At 39.1% G+C, this 18,850-nt stretch overlaps 1 protein-coding gene across 1 annotated transcript in view; it reads right to left on the bottom strand.

Moving 5' to 3' along the window:
* The window catches only part of Oseg2 (intraflagellar transport protein Oseg2), a 46,589-nt gene extending 27,966 nt beyond the window's left edge, over positions 1–18,623 (bottom strand). The window contains exons 1-16 of the mRNA XM_089863630.1: positions 18,606–18,623; positions 18,380–18,469; positions 18,119–18,262; positions 16,765–16,877; positions 15,701–15,806; positions 15,546–15,625; positions 9,692–9,779; positions 9,334–9,572; positions 8,465–8,588; positions 5,660–5,755; positions 5,429–5,593; positions 4,624–4,677; positions 3,529–3,632; positions 3,372–3,457; positions 2,358–2,470; positions 602–667 (exon numbers count right to left, since the gene is read on the bottom strand). Coding sequence (XP_089719756.1) covers positions 602–667; positions 2,358–2,470; positions 3,372–3,457; positions 3,529–3,632; positions 4,624–4,677; positions 5,429–5,593; positions 5,660–5,755; positions 8,465–8,588; positions 9,334–9,572; positions 9,692–9,779; positions 15,546–15,625; positions 15,701–15,806; positions 16,765–16,877; positions 18,119–18,262; positions 18,380–18,418 — 1,617 coding nt within the window. The 5' untranslated portion in view covers positions 18,419–18,469; positions 18,606–18,623. The remainder of the gene's footprint in view (positions 1–601; positions 668–2,357; positions 2,471–3,371; positions 3,458–3,528; positions 3,633–4,623; positions 4,678–5,428; positions 5,594–5,659; positions 5,756–8,464; positions 8,589–9,333; positions 9,573–9,691; positions 9,780–15,545; positions 15,626–15,700; positions 15,807–16,764; positions 16,878–18,118; positions 18,263–18,379; positions 18,470–18,605) is intronic.
* Positions 18,624–18,850: the final 227 nt, after the last annotated feature.

The raw sequence follows: 18,850 nt of genomic DNA on the forward strand, positions 1-18,850 counted from the left end.
AGATTTAAAATCTTCTACTGTACGAGATTTGTAGGAGCGTCGGACCCCTCGGGTTAGCCACAATATAAGATTTGGACAACCTTACATATAAAATGAAATGGCTTTTATTTCCGTATTTTTCTCTTTTTTTACCTTGGCTTTTTTAACCTTAGCTTTTTTTACTGTGGCTTTTTTCACCTGGATTCAAAAATCCCACCCACAAATGTCTCCAGCCTTCGCCAAGCCAAAACTGGAGTTCGTAATGAAAGTCACCTTGTAGGGGAGCCACTGGACCCGCGCTTTGCTTTAAAGCCGTCATAAGGCCTCACCAAATGGGAGCTACCACTCCCTTAAAATATCGCCTTAAAGCAACTATTGGTTTTGGTTTAGTTTAATCAAATGCTCCCCTACTCGAGGGGTGGAGTTAACTGGCGCGCTAGGCCTAATGAAAGGCCTCGTGGACGAGTTCTGATTGGTTCTTGCCATGGCAAGGTAAAATTGGTGTGTGTAATAAATTAGCCAGCATGTTTGGGGCGCCACCGGAGCCGACATTTGCTTTAAAATCCGTTTCTAACACCAATGGGATGGTAAAATGTGATATATTGTCGGACTGAACACATACCTGAACAAATGAACAATGATTTAGCAGGGCAACCTGCTCCTGAGTTTCAACATCGAGCATAGTAAGCTGTAAAAAGATATTTCTTTACTGAAAAAGGAATTTCAGATTTTTTTTCTCTAGAATGATCTTGGATGGGAGATTTAGTCTGAAATGCAAACCATTGCGCGTCCAAGTTTTTTCAACCAAAGCATAAGTTCATAAGATATCTTCCGTAATTTTGTCACTGGTTACTGAGAGCTTGCCGTGAAGTGACGCAGGTGAAACGTCATATATTCTGGTAAAGCGACCCCTGGTGAGGCGCTGTCAAAGGCTTAGTACAGACTAATTAGGAAGATGGACTGCAAAACCAAGTTTAGTCTATTCTCGCTTGTCGTTCTCGAGCTAGCTCTCAGTAAGTCCCTAGCATTACGAAGCATAGGTAGTGTACCATAATTACCCCCATAAGTTTATAAGATATGTTCCATAAGTGTGTCACTCGTTAATGAGAGCTTGTCATGAAGTGACGTAGTTGAAACGTCATAGATTCTCGTAAAGCGACGCCTAGTGAGTCCCTGTCAAAGGCTTAGTACAGACTAAAGAGGAGGATGGACTGCAAAACCGAGTGTAGTCAATTCTCACTTGTCGTTCTTGAACTAGCTCTCATTAAGCCTCTAACATTACGAAGTATGGGTAGTGACATACTTATGGAACATATCTTATAAACTTATGTTACCCCTGATAAGTAAAACACGGCCGTTGGACTAATGTAACCGGCATTTTCACCCAAAAAACGAAGGAGGCGGCCTCTTGTAGTCATTTGAAAATGTAAATCGTCCCCGGAGGCTCATATTCAGACCTTCCCTACAAATATCTTGTAGGCCACGGACCAGTCTTGGTGTAATGGCGGCCTTCAAGCGCGCGAGTGTAGGCATGGTTTAGGGTTGTAACTTAAAACATTATTTTTGTTGCGAGATATTTTAAGCAATGATGGATAACGGTACTAATTCAGCAATTTATGTAGGTTAAATAACAATAATCATTAACACTTACGATATTTGTAGTTTAAGCTTCAGTGGCCTGTGCCCATTAGTGTAGCAGACGAAACATAAATGTTTACTTACTCAGAATTCTGACTGAGAATCTAAGAATTCTATCCATTTACCGAGATTCTATGTCAGATTTATGAGAAGCTAGAGGCACCCTTAGAAACGTCTCCCATTGGCTAAAAAAGTTGGGACAAAAAAGGCCGCACGGCGTCGCATATACCTAACTTGTATAGGACGCGGATGAACATGCTGGTTACATTAGTCCAACGGGCGTGTTTTACTTATCAGGGGTAATTATGGTACTTATGGTCATACTAATGGAACATATCTTATTAATTTATGCCAAAGCTATGATGTTCTAGCTTAGTACCCCGGTCAAAAGAAATCAATGATCAAAGCTAGCCTGAACTCAGGCTTTACTGCGTGCTTGGCGTCTATTGATTTAAAGGGACTCCCAAAGAATGCAGCTGCGGGTACGTAAAAATTATTTGAAATACGTCATAGTCACGTGACTACGGAAAGGCGTGGTTGAAAGAAGCTTATTTCGTCTTATTTCGAAAACAAGCACTTCGGGTATTGGCGCTACAATCTCGCGAAAACAAGTTAAAGTGAACAGTCCTTTAACGCGGAGTTTTTGTATCTTGGCGTCACGTGGTGCCTGTGACGTACTTCAAGTAATTTTCACCGCCCACCGAGTCGGTTTAAGGTCCAGAAAAGTTTCGCTTAGTTACCCTTTGTTGCTTATCCCTGAAAAGAAGCTTCTTCGAAGTTTCATTCAATTCCAACCAATCTATTTTAGAATCATGGCTGACTTGCACCAAAAGAATACCACTCACCAAATCAACTAAAAATGAAAAATAAATATAGGTGTAAGGTTGAACGAAGATGGCATAGCAGTCAGTTTAATTCTAATTCTATCTCGCATAGACAATTCCGATGCTATATAGACCACTACCATTAAGTTCATAAGATATGTTCCATAAGTTCGTCACTGGTTACAAACTGGAGCTTGTCATGAAGTGAAGTATTACATTGATCCTCGTAAAGCATCGCCTGGTGAGGCGCTGTCAAAGGCTTAGTACAGTCTGTACAGACTGAATAGGAAGATGGACTACAAAACCGCGTGTAGTCAATAGAGCTATTTCAGTGGGGGAAAAATTTCGTCTGCTACGAAAATTGGGCCTGCCTTTGAGTGTAGGGCGACCATTTTATGAGGGTTTTCTCTATGGGCAAATAGCATTGGTGACGTAGCCATTACCCCCTCTGAAATAGCTCTATAGCCCTTTTCGCATGTCGGAGGGTAAAAGTGGGGGAAAATGCGAGGCGCATGCGTGTTAGTAACAACGTGGATAAAATAGCAGACTACGGTCTTAGCCTCCGCGGATTTTATCATTATTTTAGAGGCATCAACTTTGCCATTAAATCTGATCATTTTCGACACATTTTCTTGATTTATTTTCTTAGAAATTTGGAAAAAAGTGCAATAAAATTAATTCAAGCCTGTGGTTTTTTTAGTTAGTTCAATTTTGTAGCATTGTTCAATTATTTTTTCATGATTCCTAAGCCTTTGCCGATGGCGTCGTCTGCTATTTTATCCACGACGACGTACGACAAGCGCATGCGCGCATAAATTTGCGAAAAGGGCTATTCTCGCTTGTCTTTCTCGAATAAGCGTTACTTATTATGGAACATGTCTTAGATAAAATTATGATATCGTAAATGAGGTATTGAATTAAGCTTCTTACCAACACACACAGTCTTCAGATCTATAAGATATGAGAGCTTCTTGTTATCTGGAGCATTTTTACGCTTTCTTTCATTCAGTCTTACACTATTAAAAAAAAAAAGAACAAAAAAGCATACTGATATCAAAACTCGCGTCAACAGTTAACACTGACTTACCTGATAAGATGAGGATTTACAAACTCAGTCCTAACAGAGCCCAAAACTTCATTACTTCCATATTCAATTAAAGATAATTCCCCCACATTGAAAACTAAACAGACCTATATTTTCCCATAAGAAAATACCGTCAATAGGTATCATAGGTTTATGTTCCATAAGTATGACGCTTGGTAATGCTAGAGACTTACAGCTCGAGATAACTAGTTCAAGAACGACGGAAGCGAGAATTGAAGTCCTACACTCGGTTAATCTTCCAATTTAGTCTGTTCTAAGCCTTTGACACAGAGTTCATACAACTTTTGGAAAACAAATTTCCCTGAGATTTCCAGGTTTTTCCCCATATACTTCCCCGAATTTTCCAGGTTTTTCCCGTATATGGTGCAAATGTTAACGAAGGAGGGGGGCGCAAATAGGACTATAACATACTCAAAGGACATCCCTGTATCTCTAATATAACCCGAGTTATGAGCCTCCAAAGTACAGTGTAATGTTAATCCTATGGAGGGTATGTTCATGAACATTTTGCTTAATTACTCGGCCCCTGTTTGTCGCAACCCTAAGTTTTTAGTATGGTTGGATGAGGGACAAATAAGACTATAAGATACTCGAAGGACATCCCCGTATCTCTAGTAGAACCAGAGTTATGAGCCTCCAAAATTGGGTGTAATGTTAATCCTATGGAGGGTATGTTTATGAACATTTTGCTTAATTACTCGGTCCCTGTTTGTCGCAAATTTCCCTGATTTCCCTGAATTTTACTAAAAATTCTAAATTTCCCTTAGTTTTCCCTGAGGTTTTTGTCAACTATTTATTTCCCTGATTTCCCTGAATTTTACTAAAAATTCGAAATTTCCCTGAATTTTACTAAAAATTCGAAATTTCCCTGAATCATCCCTGAAGTTTTTGTCAATTAATTATTTCCCTGATTTTTCCAGGTTTTCCAGGTTTGTATGAACCCTGTGACAGCGCCTCACCAGGCGTCGCTTTACCAGAATATATAACGTTTCACTTCATGACAAGCTCTCGACAGTAATCAGTGACAAACTTATGGAACATATCATAATAACTTATCATATGATGTGTTACACTTACATCTTCATGGTCAAAATAAAATTTCTCATTGCCACTAGCAGAGTTCCAAGGAACCTTCAATGTAAAAGGCAACATATAAACCCTTAAAATATATTAGTGTTTAATTTCTACCCACGTAAGGGTTTTGATAATTTTAAAGGGACTGCAAAGAAGGCATGGGCGGGTGGGTAAAATTATTTGAATTACGTCAGAGGCACGTGACCGAGGAGAGGCGTGGTTCAAAGAAGCTTAGTTCGTTTTATTTCCAAAACAACCACTTCATGGAATTGGCGCTGCAATCTCGCGAAAAACAAGGACTAGATGTCCAATTCCACTCCATGAGGAGCCTTTGTATCTTGGCATCACGTGATGACTGTGACGTAATTCAAATAATTTTTAGCCACCCGCCCATGCCTTCTTTGCAGTCCCTTTAAATACATGGAAAATGTGAAAATTGAGCCTAATAAGTTAGTTAGTTTTGTTACTTAAAAAAAACTAATATTTATCGAAAATGGCTGTTTTAAATACGTCACAAGCACCACGTGACACGAAGATCGAACGACTGCAAATGGAATGGGTTGGATCGAACATCTAGTCCTTGTTTTCGCGAGATTGCAGGATCAATTCCATGAAGTGTTAGTTTTGATATAAAACGAACTGAGTTTCTTTGATTTGAACCATGCCTCTCTTTGGTCACGTGCTTATGACGTATTTCAAACAGCAGGATTCTTCAGAATGGTCTATTTAGGCCTAATTTACTAAACTGTTAAGTAATGTTTCCGCGCAAATTTAATGATAAAAATATACTCGAGTATTAATTACATACTTCACTATTCCTATTCTTGAACAGGTCAGTTACGAGTAGCGTGGCTTGAGTCCTAGCAATAACGTACCGGTCTCTACCCAGTATTTTTATATCGGTAATTTCATAACCATAATGAGAGGTAAGTACACCTTTCTGACCAGTTCCACCTGATTCTTCAATTAATACCTAAAGATTTCAATTTCGTACACCATGAATGACTTCGTATGTAAATGAAAAAAGCATTATTCATACCTGGCTGGGACCCACATAGGTAACATCAAATTTATTGTTGTATACTGATTTTTTCAAGCTACATTCAAACATCTCGACACCACCACATAAAGTTCCCTGGCAGAAGTGATAAAATACATTAAAGTAATTAAGCCTCGGCTATGGTTTAGTTTAACCGAATTCCACTAGATGCTCCTTGGATTAGATACGACTACGTATGGATATGGCACTGCCCCGAAAACTTGACTACCGTTTGTCCCTTAAACAGGGAGCCATCTAGGGGCGGGGTAATGGGGAATTGTGGATTTAGTGTGACAAGCCTACGTCATGGGTAAATACCCTATTACCATGGATAAAGAATGCGCGTGCGGAAATTTGTTTTCACGCTATAGAATAGGCAACTCCCTATCTCGAACTACAGCTTATTCTGTATATACTCTGTAACAACATCGGTTGTCAGCACGCGTAAAGCTAGGTTTCTATGTAATCTAGCCTTGCGCGTGCTGACAAGAGACAAAAACTTCATGATCTTCGGGATTTAAAATCGTTTAAAATATCCTGAAGTTTTTTGTCTCTTGTCAGCACGCGCAAGGCTAGATTACATAGAGACCTAGCTTCGTGCGTGCTGACAACCGATGTTGTAACAGAGTATATACAGGATAAGCTGTCGTTCGAGATAGGGAGTTGCCTATCCTGTAGAGTGAAAACAAATTTCCTCACGCGCATTCTTTATCCATGCTATTAGCCTTAAAAACAACTCCAACTTTGAATGTTGATTATTCGTCCAGAGCTGTGCTAATTAATTAGTTAGCTAATTGAATTTCTAATTAATTAGCAAAATTTACTAATTGAAAATGGTAATTGAATTTTAATTACCTTAGTGCTAATTGAGAAGTAATTCTAATTAATTAGTATGAATCGGAAAGGTAATTATCTAATTAAAATTTAATTAGATTTAGGATTAACTAATTAGCCAATTGAATTTTCAATTAATCTTTTACGCCAATTTGTTGTAAAAAAATCGAGGAATTAACTCTTGATTCATCTATTTGAATATGAAAAAGCCTTATTATATCGATGAGGAAACCTTAGTGCTACTCTAAATTTTTCAGCTCCTCAAACATGAGAAATTTTGTAGTTCGCAACTGCCCCATGTCGAAATTTCAACTGTTTTACCTACTCGAATTAATAGCAGTGCGCATGTATTTACTACTCAGGAGTCCATTATAGGAACTGTGGCAAGAAAATGAAGAAATGAGACAAATTTTAACATGACGGAAGGCTCGAGGCTTGTCTCATTTTTCGAGAATAATTCATGGCTTCCGTACCCGTTTTTCAATGGCATTAAAACATTAAACTTTGCATTACCAAAGTACTAAATCCATGGGCACTTTTAAACTTTCATGTTTACTTATGGTTTCTTTTTTACCTTAATTAGACAAGTAATTAATTAGAAATTAGTAATTCTAATTAATTAGTTTGATAAATTAATGCCTAATTTCTAATTCAATTGAATTAGTTTCTATGTCTAATTGCTAATTGGCTAATTAATTAGTTCATAAATATTTCCCTAATTGCTAATTCTAATTCAATTAGTTGTCAGCTAATTAGCACAGCTCTGTATTCGTCAAATAACGGACAAAAAATTGTAAAATAGGTCTCAAATTATAAATTAAAACTTACTTAACTTTTCATTAAAAATTCGGCCACGAAATAAAATCGGTAAATATATTAAAAATGCTCTTAAACCGAGTCCACTTCCGAATTTTTTTCCCATAGAAAAAGCATTAGGAGGAAAACTGGGTTGGTAGCGCACCTAACGGCGAAAGTCGGAACTAGGGGCGCTTTTGCTAGTCGTTTTTTAACATGGGGCTCGGGTGAAGTTGGCAGGCCTTCTACCACCGGCAATCTAAGTTGGCTATGGCCAAGCTAAACTTGGAGTTCTGGAGGAAAGCCACCTTATAGGGGATCCACTGAACCCGCGCTTTGCTTTAAAGGGGCTGGCCGGAGCTGTTGGGGTGAAGGGGGGGGTCAAACTGTTGGTTAGCATATTGCTTACCCGCCCACTGCGACGGTGGCGCCATTCCTTATGGCCAAAGAGCTGGGTGTTTTCCCCCTGAACTAAGGGCGGTCTACCCCCAACAGCACCGATGAGCCCTTTTAAGGGACCATGCTATAATAATGCCTGGTAAGTTTGGCTAAATACACTGAATAAATAAAAAAAAATCACCAAAACCAGTCGCTTATTTAATACAGGCTCCCATATGAACTGAAAACGCACTGAACGTACGAGGCCTTACTCATAATGATTAGGCAATGACACCTATCCACCTCAGCGCTACTGCTTTAAAGCAAATGACGCCTCCTGTGGCGCCTCTAACATGGCAGCTACTCTTCTACCCACTAATTTTACCTCACCAAAGGCATGAACCACTCCGTACTCGTGGTCCACATGGGCGAAGCTAAAACTAGCCTTTGCTAAGCTTGTTTCAAAGAGGGTATAAAGAGGAGTTGAAGCTAGAAGCTTTGGCAAGGCATTTTGGGAATTCTCGCTTTTAATTTATATTTCCATCCTAATATCCGGTTGAAATGTATTTCAACATATAAGAGTGCAGAGAAAGATGCGCGCGCACACCAGAAGCTTACAGGAAAACTTTCAATGCGAGAACGCTATGTAGGAGCAGAAGCCTTGGATGTACAGCCAAGGCTTCTGCTCCTAGTCCTTCTTTGGCTTGGTGGATCAGTGAACCCCACCCCTCGACTATGGGAGCATCTAGTGGCATTTGTTTAAATTAGACCACAGACGAGATTTGTTTTAAAACTTACCGCGACAAGTCTAGAGCCATCTTTTTTCCAGGAAAGAGCTGAAATTGTGTAGAGATTCTGAATAACCTTCGCTGGTCCTTCCTCCCATTGATGTTTTCCTTGTGACCAGTTGAAGATTCGAAAACTGGTTAATTGAAATGAATTAGTATAACAAATATGGTCACAATTAAAAGACCACTAAATGCCTCAAGATGTCGCTACTTAGGAAACCAGGAATACATAAATCTCTTCTTCTTGGAATCTTTAAGGCAAGGCGCGGGTCCAGTGGATCCCCTACAAGGTGACTTTCTATACGAACTCCAGTTCGGGCTTGACGAAGGCAGGAAGGCATTGGTGGGCGGGATTTATATGTGCACTTATAAACCCCGCCCACTAGCCATCGTCAAGCTAAACCCGGAGTTCAGGAGGAAAGTCGCCTTGTAGGGGACACACTGGACCCGCTCTTTGCTTTAAGAGGCCATAGACCCCATGGTAATATCTGGTTGAAGGTAAGGGTTAAAACTTCGTTAAACCTCCCGCTCCTCCTTTGTAGCGCTTCATTTGACAATCACATGTATAGAACAATCGTTGACCCTAGGTTTATTCGTTTATAACACACAAAGAGAACTTGTCTACATTCGGATTCGACACTCATAGGTCGCGGGAGTCTCGGCATGCGTCAATATCTCATGCATTTTAAGTTAAATGTATTAATCATGACGTCATGGGTGACGGTTTCTACACCACGCCCCTTTAATTCAAGCAGAAAGGCACAAGTAGAAGAAATTTATGTATTCCTGATGAAACACATGACAGGCAGAAGGACTTCCCTCAACTGTCCTCGCTACCATAGAACCACCACCTTTTACGTCGCCCTAAAATGAACTCACCGATCATAGCTTCCAAACACGACACATTGTCCACCAGGACTACAGGCTGCCACAGTGAATTCGTGTTCGGTGACATCTCTGCTATAATCAAAATTTTGCATTTGCTTCCCATCTCGGTTGTAAAAAATTATTCTCTTATCGCATCCTCCCGCGACGATGAAGCTTCCCGAGAGACCACCCATGCTAGTTGACGGCCAGGCCATTGCGTAAGGAGGGCAGGTATGATTTATAATTTTACCCTAAAATAATTAAATTTTAAAGAAAGTATAAATGATGCCAATATGATGCCATTCTCCTTTCAATGACACATGGACTTTAATTGCTAAAACTATGCTGGACCTTTGGGAGTTTATATTACCTGACTGTCTCCAGATCCTTCATCATCAAAAAAATATCGAATGATAGATCCGTCAGCGTGGCCTGATAAAATGCCTTTTCCGGAGAGGCTATATCATATTAAAGTACCAGAATTAACTAGCAGAAGGGAATAATAGAAGAAGGATGACACTCTGTATACTCTTAATAGTTTAGTCATGAATTTATTTATTAACATGAATATATATGTGTATCATTAGCCTTTCTATCATGTTATTCAGGGATGGGAGGGACCTTTCTATTACATACGCGTTTAACGTCATCGCGGTAGCCAATCAAAATCGAGACACCTGGAAGTTCGAACAGCAGACGACCAGTTTAACAAAATTGTATGAGGGATACAATTTTCGGTTAGGTTCACCAAACTGCGTCAACTGAATATTAAAAATTAATGATCGCCGATACGTGAATAAATATCTCAACCCGATGTCCGAAAGTGATATTGATCTTTTAAAGGAAATTATAAAAAGTGCCTGCAATGTTTTTCCTAATCTGAAACTGAAAACTGTTGGTAAAGTGCTAAGCCTTGGCCATTATGAAAATGAATGTAACGGTTGAAAGTAAACTACTAACATTTTAAATCGTGACAATTGATGATGCTGGTTTTTCCCTGCTGTTGGAGTTAAATTAATGCGGTAGTTGATCAATTTACAAGCATAATTAGCCTTCCGCGTGACAAGAGCTTTAGCTTTAAAAACAAACCGCCAGAAATTCTCTGACGTCACTCAAACTAAGCCCCTCCCATCCCTGAATATGTAGTTTAACTAGTCAATGCAGATATATATTCATGTTAATAAATAAATTCATGGTTTAGTTATGTAACAATATTCTTCCCAGGCTCACCCTTTTCGTTTGTTCTCACGCTCAACAAACTTAAAGGGACTGTAAAGTTGTCGGCGGACCGTTGAATTTTTTTTTTCAAAAAAACTTACCCGACCCATCCTCCCCTCTCTTTTGATTGGTTGAGTGCCGCCCTGCTTCGGCGTTTCCCCGCGAGAGTCCGAGACCCCCGCTGCGTTTGCTAGTAGGAAAGACTTTCGTTTTGCTCACCCCCCGGGGATTGTGACGTCAATAACGACGTTTTCAAAAACAAATTCCAACGGTCCGCCGACTTCTTTAGAGACCCTTTAAGATGGGCATCGCGCTGTGCTAGGGTGAATTCTATAACTGTTTGGTACTAAATCCCCAGCAATCAACCCACAAACCTGATCTTGACGTGGGACAAAAATCCACAAGCGCTAATAGAGTAATGATGAGGGAACTATTTATCGTGTATGTGATTCGGTTTAGTAACCTTGCTCCAAATGTTAATTGATTCTGATGTTGGGAAGAATGACGTTACACTTACCCCGCATTGTGATACACTTCTCTCGAAGAGAAGTACTATATACTTCTGCTTAGTAGTGATAATTGAAGTGATTTTATTTTGTTTAAAACAAGTCTCAGCTGTGGTTTAGTTTAAACTAATGCCACTAGATGCCCCCATAGTTGAGCCAATGAGATAAAATATATGTATTAAACCTAGAGTTACAATTCAAATCGGCTTACCGCGAAACACATTGTTTTAATCAAGCACGTTTATCAAAACATGACAGCGCCATCTGTGAGTCTCTAGCGGAACTAATTACAACTTTTACTCGCTTATTTGCAATCAGAAACATCGTTATGATTTTTATTTCATCTATTTATTAGATTAAAAAGGACTAGAGTTTTTATTATTTAACTGGCGTATTTTATTTAACACGTTTAAAATCTTGACAGTTGTTACACAGATTATAGCAGCAGACGTTAATAAAAAAGTTCTTCAAGTGATTAATAGGTGGCGCCACCCGTATTTGATAAAGATTAATGCTCAACAAAAAGTGTATCGCGAAAAGTCGATCTCGAGAAAGTCGAGATCCCACGGTGTGACTCTAGGTTTAATACATATATTATATGTCATTGAGTTGAGTGGTGGAGTTGACTGGCCCGCTAAACTTAGCAAAGGCAACTTTTAGCTCTGCAATCGTGGGCAGGGCCGGATTAACCACTAGGCAAGTTGGGCAATTGCCTAGGGTCCGGATATCTGAGGGGCCCGTAATCAGCTAGTTTTCCAAAATTGAGAAAATGAAGAACCAAAAATATATTCCCCCTCTTTCTCTACCGAAACATAACGTCACTGACACCATGGAAAAGCCAGGTGAGATGTAACGGCAGCCTAAAGTTGAAAAACCCGTTACCCAAAAACATTATGGCAATTTATAAAGGAAGAAAGAAAAAGACTAAAAGAAACTTAAAAATTCAATGGAAATGTATTTTGAGAAGTCGCAATCCTCGGAGAAAGAAATTTCATTTTGAATGCGTGTTGTTACTGACCGTCATTAAACACTGGGGTTGCACTGTATGATTCCTTGAGAAGCTTTATTCGGGGTGGTCGTGATAATTTGAAATATTTTAAATAATTGCTCAGCTCACAAAAGAGGTAATTTACAAAAGTAACGAAGAAAGGGGAAAAAATACGTAAACGGTTCTTTGTTGAAGCCGCGGGAAAGAACAAGGCGACCCAAGGGTTGAGCTCGTAATAGTAGCCACATCGTACAGTACTTGACAGGCGTACAGAAAATTTGAGTGAATAGCCCTCGATGCGCTACCTTAACTGTTTTAAAACGGAGCCTCCGGGATGAACTAGGCCCATGCGTGTGGCGAAGCGAGAATATTTTTTTAACTAATTTAGTTCGCCGTGTTTTCCCGTTTGGGGGCGCTGATACGACCGAAAAATAAAGAAAGTTCAACCCCGTGACCCTGTCGACTGCTTAAGTATTTGGGCCAAGGTCGCGGATTGTAAGTATACGTTTTTATAACTCTTACTGAATTATTTTAATTGAAATAATTTATTTTGTTGTCATCAATACAATCTAACCGAAAGATTCAATAAAAAGTGAATAGCCCCAAAAACATTTACGTTAATTTTAGGATGAAACTTTTCTCTATCATAAAAATTTTATGACTGACCCCTAAAATATCAACGATAGTTTAAGGAAGACCCCTGTCACAACGGAAAAATAAGCGCCATCTATGGTGAAAATATTTTTCCTAACAAACTGGATATTTCCCCACATAAAATTTGACATGCATGGGCCTAGTTCATCCCGGAGGCTCCGTTTAAAATGATTACTTCATTTTTTACTTCTGTTATAATTATAATAGTGTGACACGAACGGAAAACGTGAGTACCCCTACGACGAGCATCCTTTAACAGTGGTTAAACGAAATACCCATAAATGCCCATTTAAAGAAGTAGAGAAAATGAGGGTGAATAACCCCTCGATGCCCTAACGAAAATAATAACCCTGAATCCTTACTTCAATAAATATTACGTTATAATTGTAATATTTAGGGCCAGAACCTATTACTTTCTTTTAAAATTCTTCTCGAAATGTGGGGAAATATACGTAACTTCTAATAATAAATAAACACTCCTTAAGACCATACTAAATATAACGTCGGAATATACTTCCTTTTGCTTTTTAAAAATTCCCTTCGATTTCTTTGGATTTTGAAATAGGGGAGCGGGATTGAAAGCGTGAAACCTTTAGTGTCGACGGGTGACAGGAATTTTAAAGAGAGCATTAAACCTTCCATTTTGATTAAGGTAACACCATAATCCTCTATATCGCTTTAAATATGTCGAGCGATCGTAAAACACAATTCAAAATGCTTAACCTTACTGGTGCAATTAAATGCAATGCTTAAAGTTACAATTATAATCCCCATGCTCTTAAAATATACGAACGTAAAAATCGCATCACCACAATTCTGTCCCATTCACTCTCCCTTAAATGATAAACGAAAAATTCTATACTGCCAAACGCGCTACTCTTTCACGTCTACTGGTGCTATTACTAGTATGAGTACGAGTACAAAAGGGCAGGCCAAACTAAGAGCCTCATCGTAGATGTACATCATACGATGTGGCTAAAAACGATGATAACACACTGAGTGTTATACGTCTTATGTAACAATCTAATGACAAATACTAAAAAACAATTTGAAGTTAACAAGGACACTGATGAATAGTTCAAACCTATTTTTAACATTATTGCCCCGATGAATCTTTCTCTGGAGCTTTCCAAGAATTGGCAGAAACGTATTGGAATGATTTAAATTTTGAAGAGCTTGAAAACGAACTGGGGACCGTCCATAAACTACGTCACACTACGAGAGAGGGGGGGTGGTTAAAGAAATGTGACGTGGTTTTTAGGGGAGGGGTCTGAGAAAAGCGTGATGAAGCGTGATTTGGGGGGACGGGGAGTCAGAAAATGCTTGTTTTCGCGTGACGTAGTTTATGGACGGTCCCCTGCTACATTTCCAGCATTTCGTGAAGAATGAAGAAAGCAAAAACCCAGAATTATTTCATTCCTTCATTCGTACCAATAATATCATTTCAACTTTTCGAAACTTAGAAATTATTTTGAGAATTTACTTGTGTTTGCAATGCAAGTGGCAAAAGATCCTTTTCAGCTTTAAAAAGAATGAAAAACTACTTAAGAACAACAATAGCCCAGGTAAAATTAAGTTCTTTATCTTTGATATATATTGAAAAGTATTTACTAAACGACTTCATAGACTATGAAGAGATAATTGATAAATTTCTTGAGTTAGAAAGAAAGAAATTTAACTATTGAGTTGAAAAAGAATTTTAAATACGCAGTTAAGTGTTAAGTCAATTAAAGATATAAAAGATAGTATGTCTCTTAGATTCTCTTAAACTGTGGTCTGTTGGGGGCTGGGGGCCCGGAACTAAGGCCTTGCCTAGGGCCCAAAATATTGTTAATCCGGCCCTGATCGTGGGCGATTTCTGATTGGTTCCTGATATGGCAATGTAAAATTGGCGTGTAGGAGATTAGCCTGCGTGTAAGGGGCGCCACAGGAACCAACATTTTCTCTTTAGGTAAACTTTCACTAGATGTAACCATGGCAAATCTTTGAAACAAATTTAAATCAAATTTTGGATCCTATTTGTGGGTACTCGCGAGCATGGATTAACTAACACTAGGGATTGTTCACTAACTGGGTTTCCCATGTATTGCTATCGCCAACTACATGTTCCGAATTATTCCTTGAACCCCCTCTTCATTCCCCCAATTTATTGGACCAAAACGGATGTAGATATGGCGCCATCTCTCGCCAAAATAAATCGTTTTTGCCCAATTTAGGCAGGATTTCTATTTTGACGTCGTAGAACACGTGATATTTGGTCCAATTTTCTTATAACTTCCTGTTAGGGATAGTAGCTGCTGCTAGGGGGCGTTTGGGACATGCATGCATTATCTTTTTGGGGGAACGAACTATCCCTAGCGTTAGTTAATCCATGTCGCGAGACTAGAGTCCTCAAAAAGACTAGTAACACTACTCGACGAGTCCATTTTTCCCATATGAGAGTAATTTTTTCTTCTTTGAACTAAAGCTAGTCTAATGTTTGTCATGCTAGTCCATTTCTTCAGTAACATACGCCACTCGATCATGCGTTTAGTATTACCCTTACCGAAAAAAAACCCTCTAAAAAACGTCTTCAGCCCAACCTAAGACGTGTTTTAGAGGTGGTATTTTCGGTAAGGGTAGTTACTAATTTTTGGTAACTAAAGGATTAATTTTAAATCAGACTCAAGTTTTTTGAACTCGTATAGGACTCGATTAACAATTTTTGACTTTTTTGAGGACTAGATGAACTCGCTAGTCCTGGGAAACTGGACTCGAGGACTCGTGAGTCCAGTTTTCCCACTACTCGCAACCTAAAAATTAGGACTCGCACACCTCTACAGTTAAGGATTGAAATGTCATCTTGAATTTAATCTCACTTTGAAACAACAGACACCACGTAAGATTCCGTCGCATAGAGAGTAGATGACTTGTTAGATTTTGCATTAGCAATCCGAACCTAAGAAAAAATTATTGTTTTTTTTTTGTTTTGTTATGATAATGGTCACATTGTATAAATGACGCAATGAATAACCTTTCCATCCGCAAGACCAGCGACAATCGGGCCCTCTAGAGGCCAAATCATGCAAGTAACGGCACTTTGCTGTACAAACTTGTTGCAAATTACTTTTTTCTCACCCCTAGAACAATTTTTTTATAAATATAAATTTATAATTGTATACGCGCCGAGGATTGAGAGGTTAACCAGGGTTCATACAACTTTTGGAAAACAAATTTCCCTGAGATTTCCAGGTTTTTCCCCATATACTTCCCTGAGTTTTCCAGGTTTTTCCCGTATATGGAGTATCCTACGGAGCAAATGTTAACGAAGGATGGGGGGGGATAATCAAAGAGCATCCCCGTACCTCTAATATAACCAGAGTTATGAGCCTCCAAAGTATAGTGTAATGTTAATCCTATGGAGGGAATGTTTGTGAACAATTTGCTTAATTACTCGGCCCCTGTTTGTCGCAACCCTAAGTTTTTAGTATGGTTGGATAGGGGACAAATAAGACTATGAGATACTCGAAGGACATCCCCGTATCTCTAGTAGAACCAGAGTTATGAGCCTCCAAAGTTTAGTGTAATGTTAATCCTATGGAGGGTATGTTTATGAACATTTTGCTTAATTACTCGGCCCCTGTTTGACACAAATTTCCCTGATTTCCCCTGAATTTTACTAAAAATTCTAAATTTCCCTAAATTTTACTAAAATTTCTAAATTTCCCTGAATTTTACTAATAATTCTAAATTTCCCTGAATTTTACTAAAAATTCTAAATTTCCCTGAGTTTTCCCTGAGGTTTTTGTCAACTATTTATTTCCCTGATTTTTCCAGGTTTGTATGAACCCTGTTAACTAACACGCAGCGCCTCTAGCGGACTGAATTGAAAACTCTTGGCGGGAAGTTCGCAGATCTCCATCAGAGTCCATCGACTCCAGCGCCACCTGTAATTGGCTACTGTATTATTATAGTTCCAAAAGTCGCCGCTACGCCTCGGTGGCGTTGATCAGGAATAAGGCCAATTTGTTCTTCTAAAATCCGCTAGATGGCGAACGCGGCAGTCCCCCTCGGCGCGTATAGTTTATCAATTCGTACCATTCTTCGCCAATTTTATAGACATAAATTATATTATCAGTCTGCCCCACAGCAATTTTACTAGAATCAGATGAAAATGCTATGGCTTTAACTGCGTAACTCTTCTTGCCATACTAAAATGTAATTCAAATGATTATCGTTACTTGAAAAGAGTTAAAAAAAAAGTAGGAGTAAGTGCAGTATACGGGCACTTTTATAAATTGAAAATAAAGTCGATATTCGTGTACGGCACCCTCAAATTAGAAACAATAAAAACTGGTTTGTTGGAAAATATTTTGGATTAGGTAGTATGACAATAGACTAGTGGCGGTAGAGAGGGGTGTAGACTGTGTATCCCTCCCTCTGGGCGCGCTCTTGTAAGAGGCGATACTGTACGCTCCCAGTAGGGGGATCGCACTGAGCTAAGAGATAGAAGGATATGACGTTTGCATACGTAGTACTGCTATTACTCTATAAGTACACTTCGTGATGCTTATAGAGCTAGTTCAAGAACAACGCGAGAACTGACCACACTCGGGTCTCGGTTTAGCAGTCCATTTAGTCTGCATTACTAAGCCTTTGACAGCGCCTCACCAGGCGTCGCTTTACCTCGAATCTATGACGTTTCACCTTTGTCACTTCACGAGTCAAATAGCTCTCAGTAACCAGTGACAAACTTATGGAACTTATCTTATGAACTTGGGTTCTGGTACTATAGGGACTTAGCAATTCGGGCTTAACTCCGCCCCCAGCGCCATTATGGTATGTTTTTTTTAACAGAATGCAAGCTATATAAACCCATGGATTAACTAACGCTAGGGATTGTTCACTAACAGTGTTTCCCATGTATTAATATCGCCAGCTACATGTTCCGAATTATTCCTTGATTCCCCTCTTCATTCCCCCAATTTATTGGACCAAAACGGATGTAGATATAGCGCCATCTCTAGGCAACATAAATTGATTTTGCGGATTTTAAAGATGGCGGCGCCCAATTTTAGGCGGGATTTTAAATTTGACGTCATAGGACACGTGATATTTGGTCCAATTTAGCTTAAAACTTCCTGTTAGGGAAAGTAGCTGCTGCTAGGGGGCGTTTGGAACATGCGTGCTTAATCTTTTAGGGTTAACGAACAATCCCTAGCGTTAGTTAATCCATGGCCTGACGTTGCATGACGTAGTACTGCCAAGTCCCTATTTGAAAAATAAAAATACTTTATTTTTTATTTGGTTTATAAAAATAATTTGGTACCAACTAAAGTTTTCAGTTGTTTCTAGCTATTTGGAAGGGCCTGACACACGAATATCAACTTAATTTTTGCATTTAAGAAATGCCTGGTAAACTGCGCTTGTTACAAAAAAGTATTCGTATTACTTTGGAATCTATTGGTTTTGTGGAAAATTTATCTTTTCTTTCTCCATGCTCATCAAAAAGCAACACAACACGATCTGAAGTACAAACGGCTAACTTGGTCCCACTCGGCGACCACGAAAGCGCAGACACTTTAGCAGCTCCATCCTAAAATAATTCTTAATTATAATTACCGCAAACTCCATTAGACTTTGATGTGCTTGACAATAAAATCTGATTCCCTCTGGGCACCTTGTTATTTTGGAAAATTTTGAATAAAATTACCTGAGCAGTAACAACTGTTTTTAAATGTTTCAAACGCATTGCTTATTATAATTATTCAGGGCATGAAACGATTTTCAAAGGAACGCAATTCTGTAACAAAATTATGACGTTCATTGTACCAATACGTATCACCCACCCTTCCACATGGCCTGTTCGAAGTTTCAAATAGAAATATCAACAAAGTTGCCATGGCAACCTAAGAATAACAAAAGGTCAATCATTATACCTAGGAGGAAAGAGTACAGGAGGGTAAATCAAAATGTGACCTAGCAGACATTCAGCGACTTCAACTAGTCCTTGGGACCAGTGACTCCTAATCAGGGTGGGAAATAAGGATTTTTTTAAAACTGGACATTGGGCCAGCAACCCCTCTGGTCTGGAATAAATACACTGGTCCATGACCATTGACCAGGGTGCGTCGTCTGCTCAACTTATGAAGTGGGTAATTAAAATAGTTGAGATAATGTCTGG

This window comes from Phalangium opilio, unplaced genomic scaffold (assembly GCF_054372755.1).
Source record: "Phalangium opilio isolate 3A_F unplaced genomic scaffold, DU_Popi_V2 ptg001170l_1, whole genome shotgun sequence".
NCBI classification, from domain to species: domain Eukaryota; kingdom Metazoa; phylum Arthropoda; class Arachnida; order Opiliones; family Phalangiidae; genus Phalangium; species Phalangium opilio.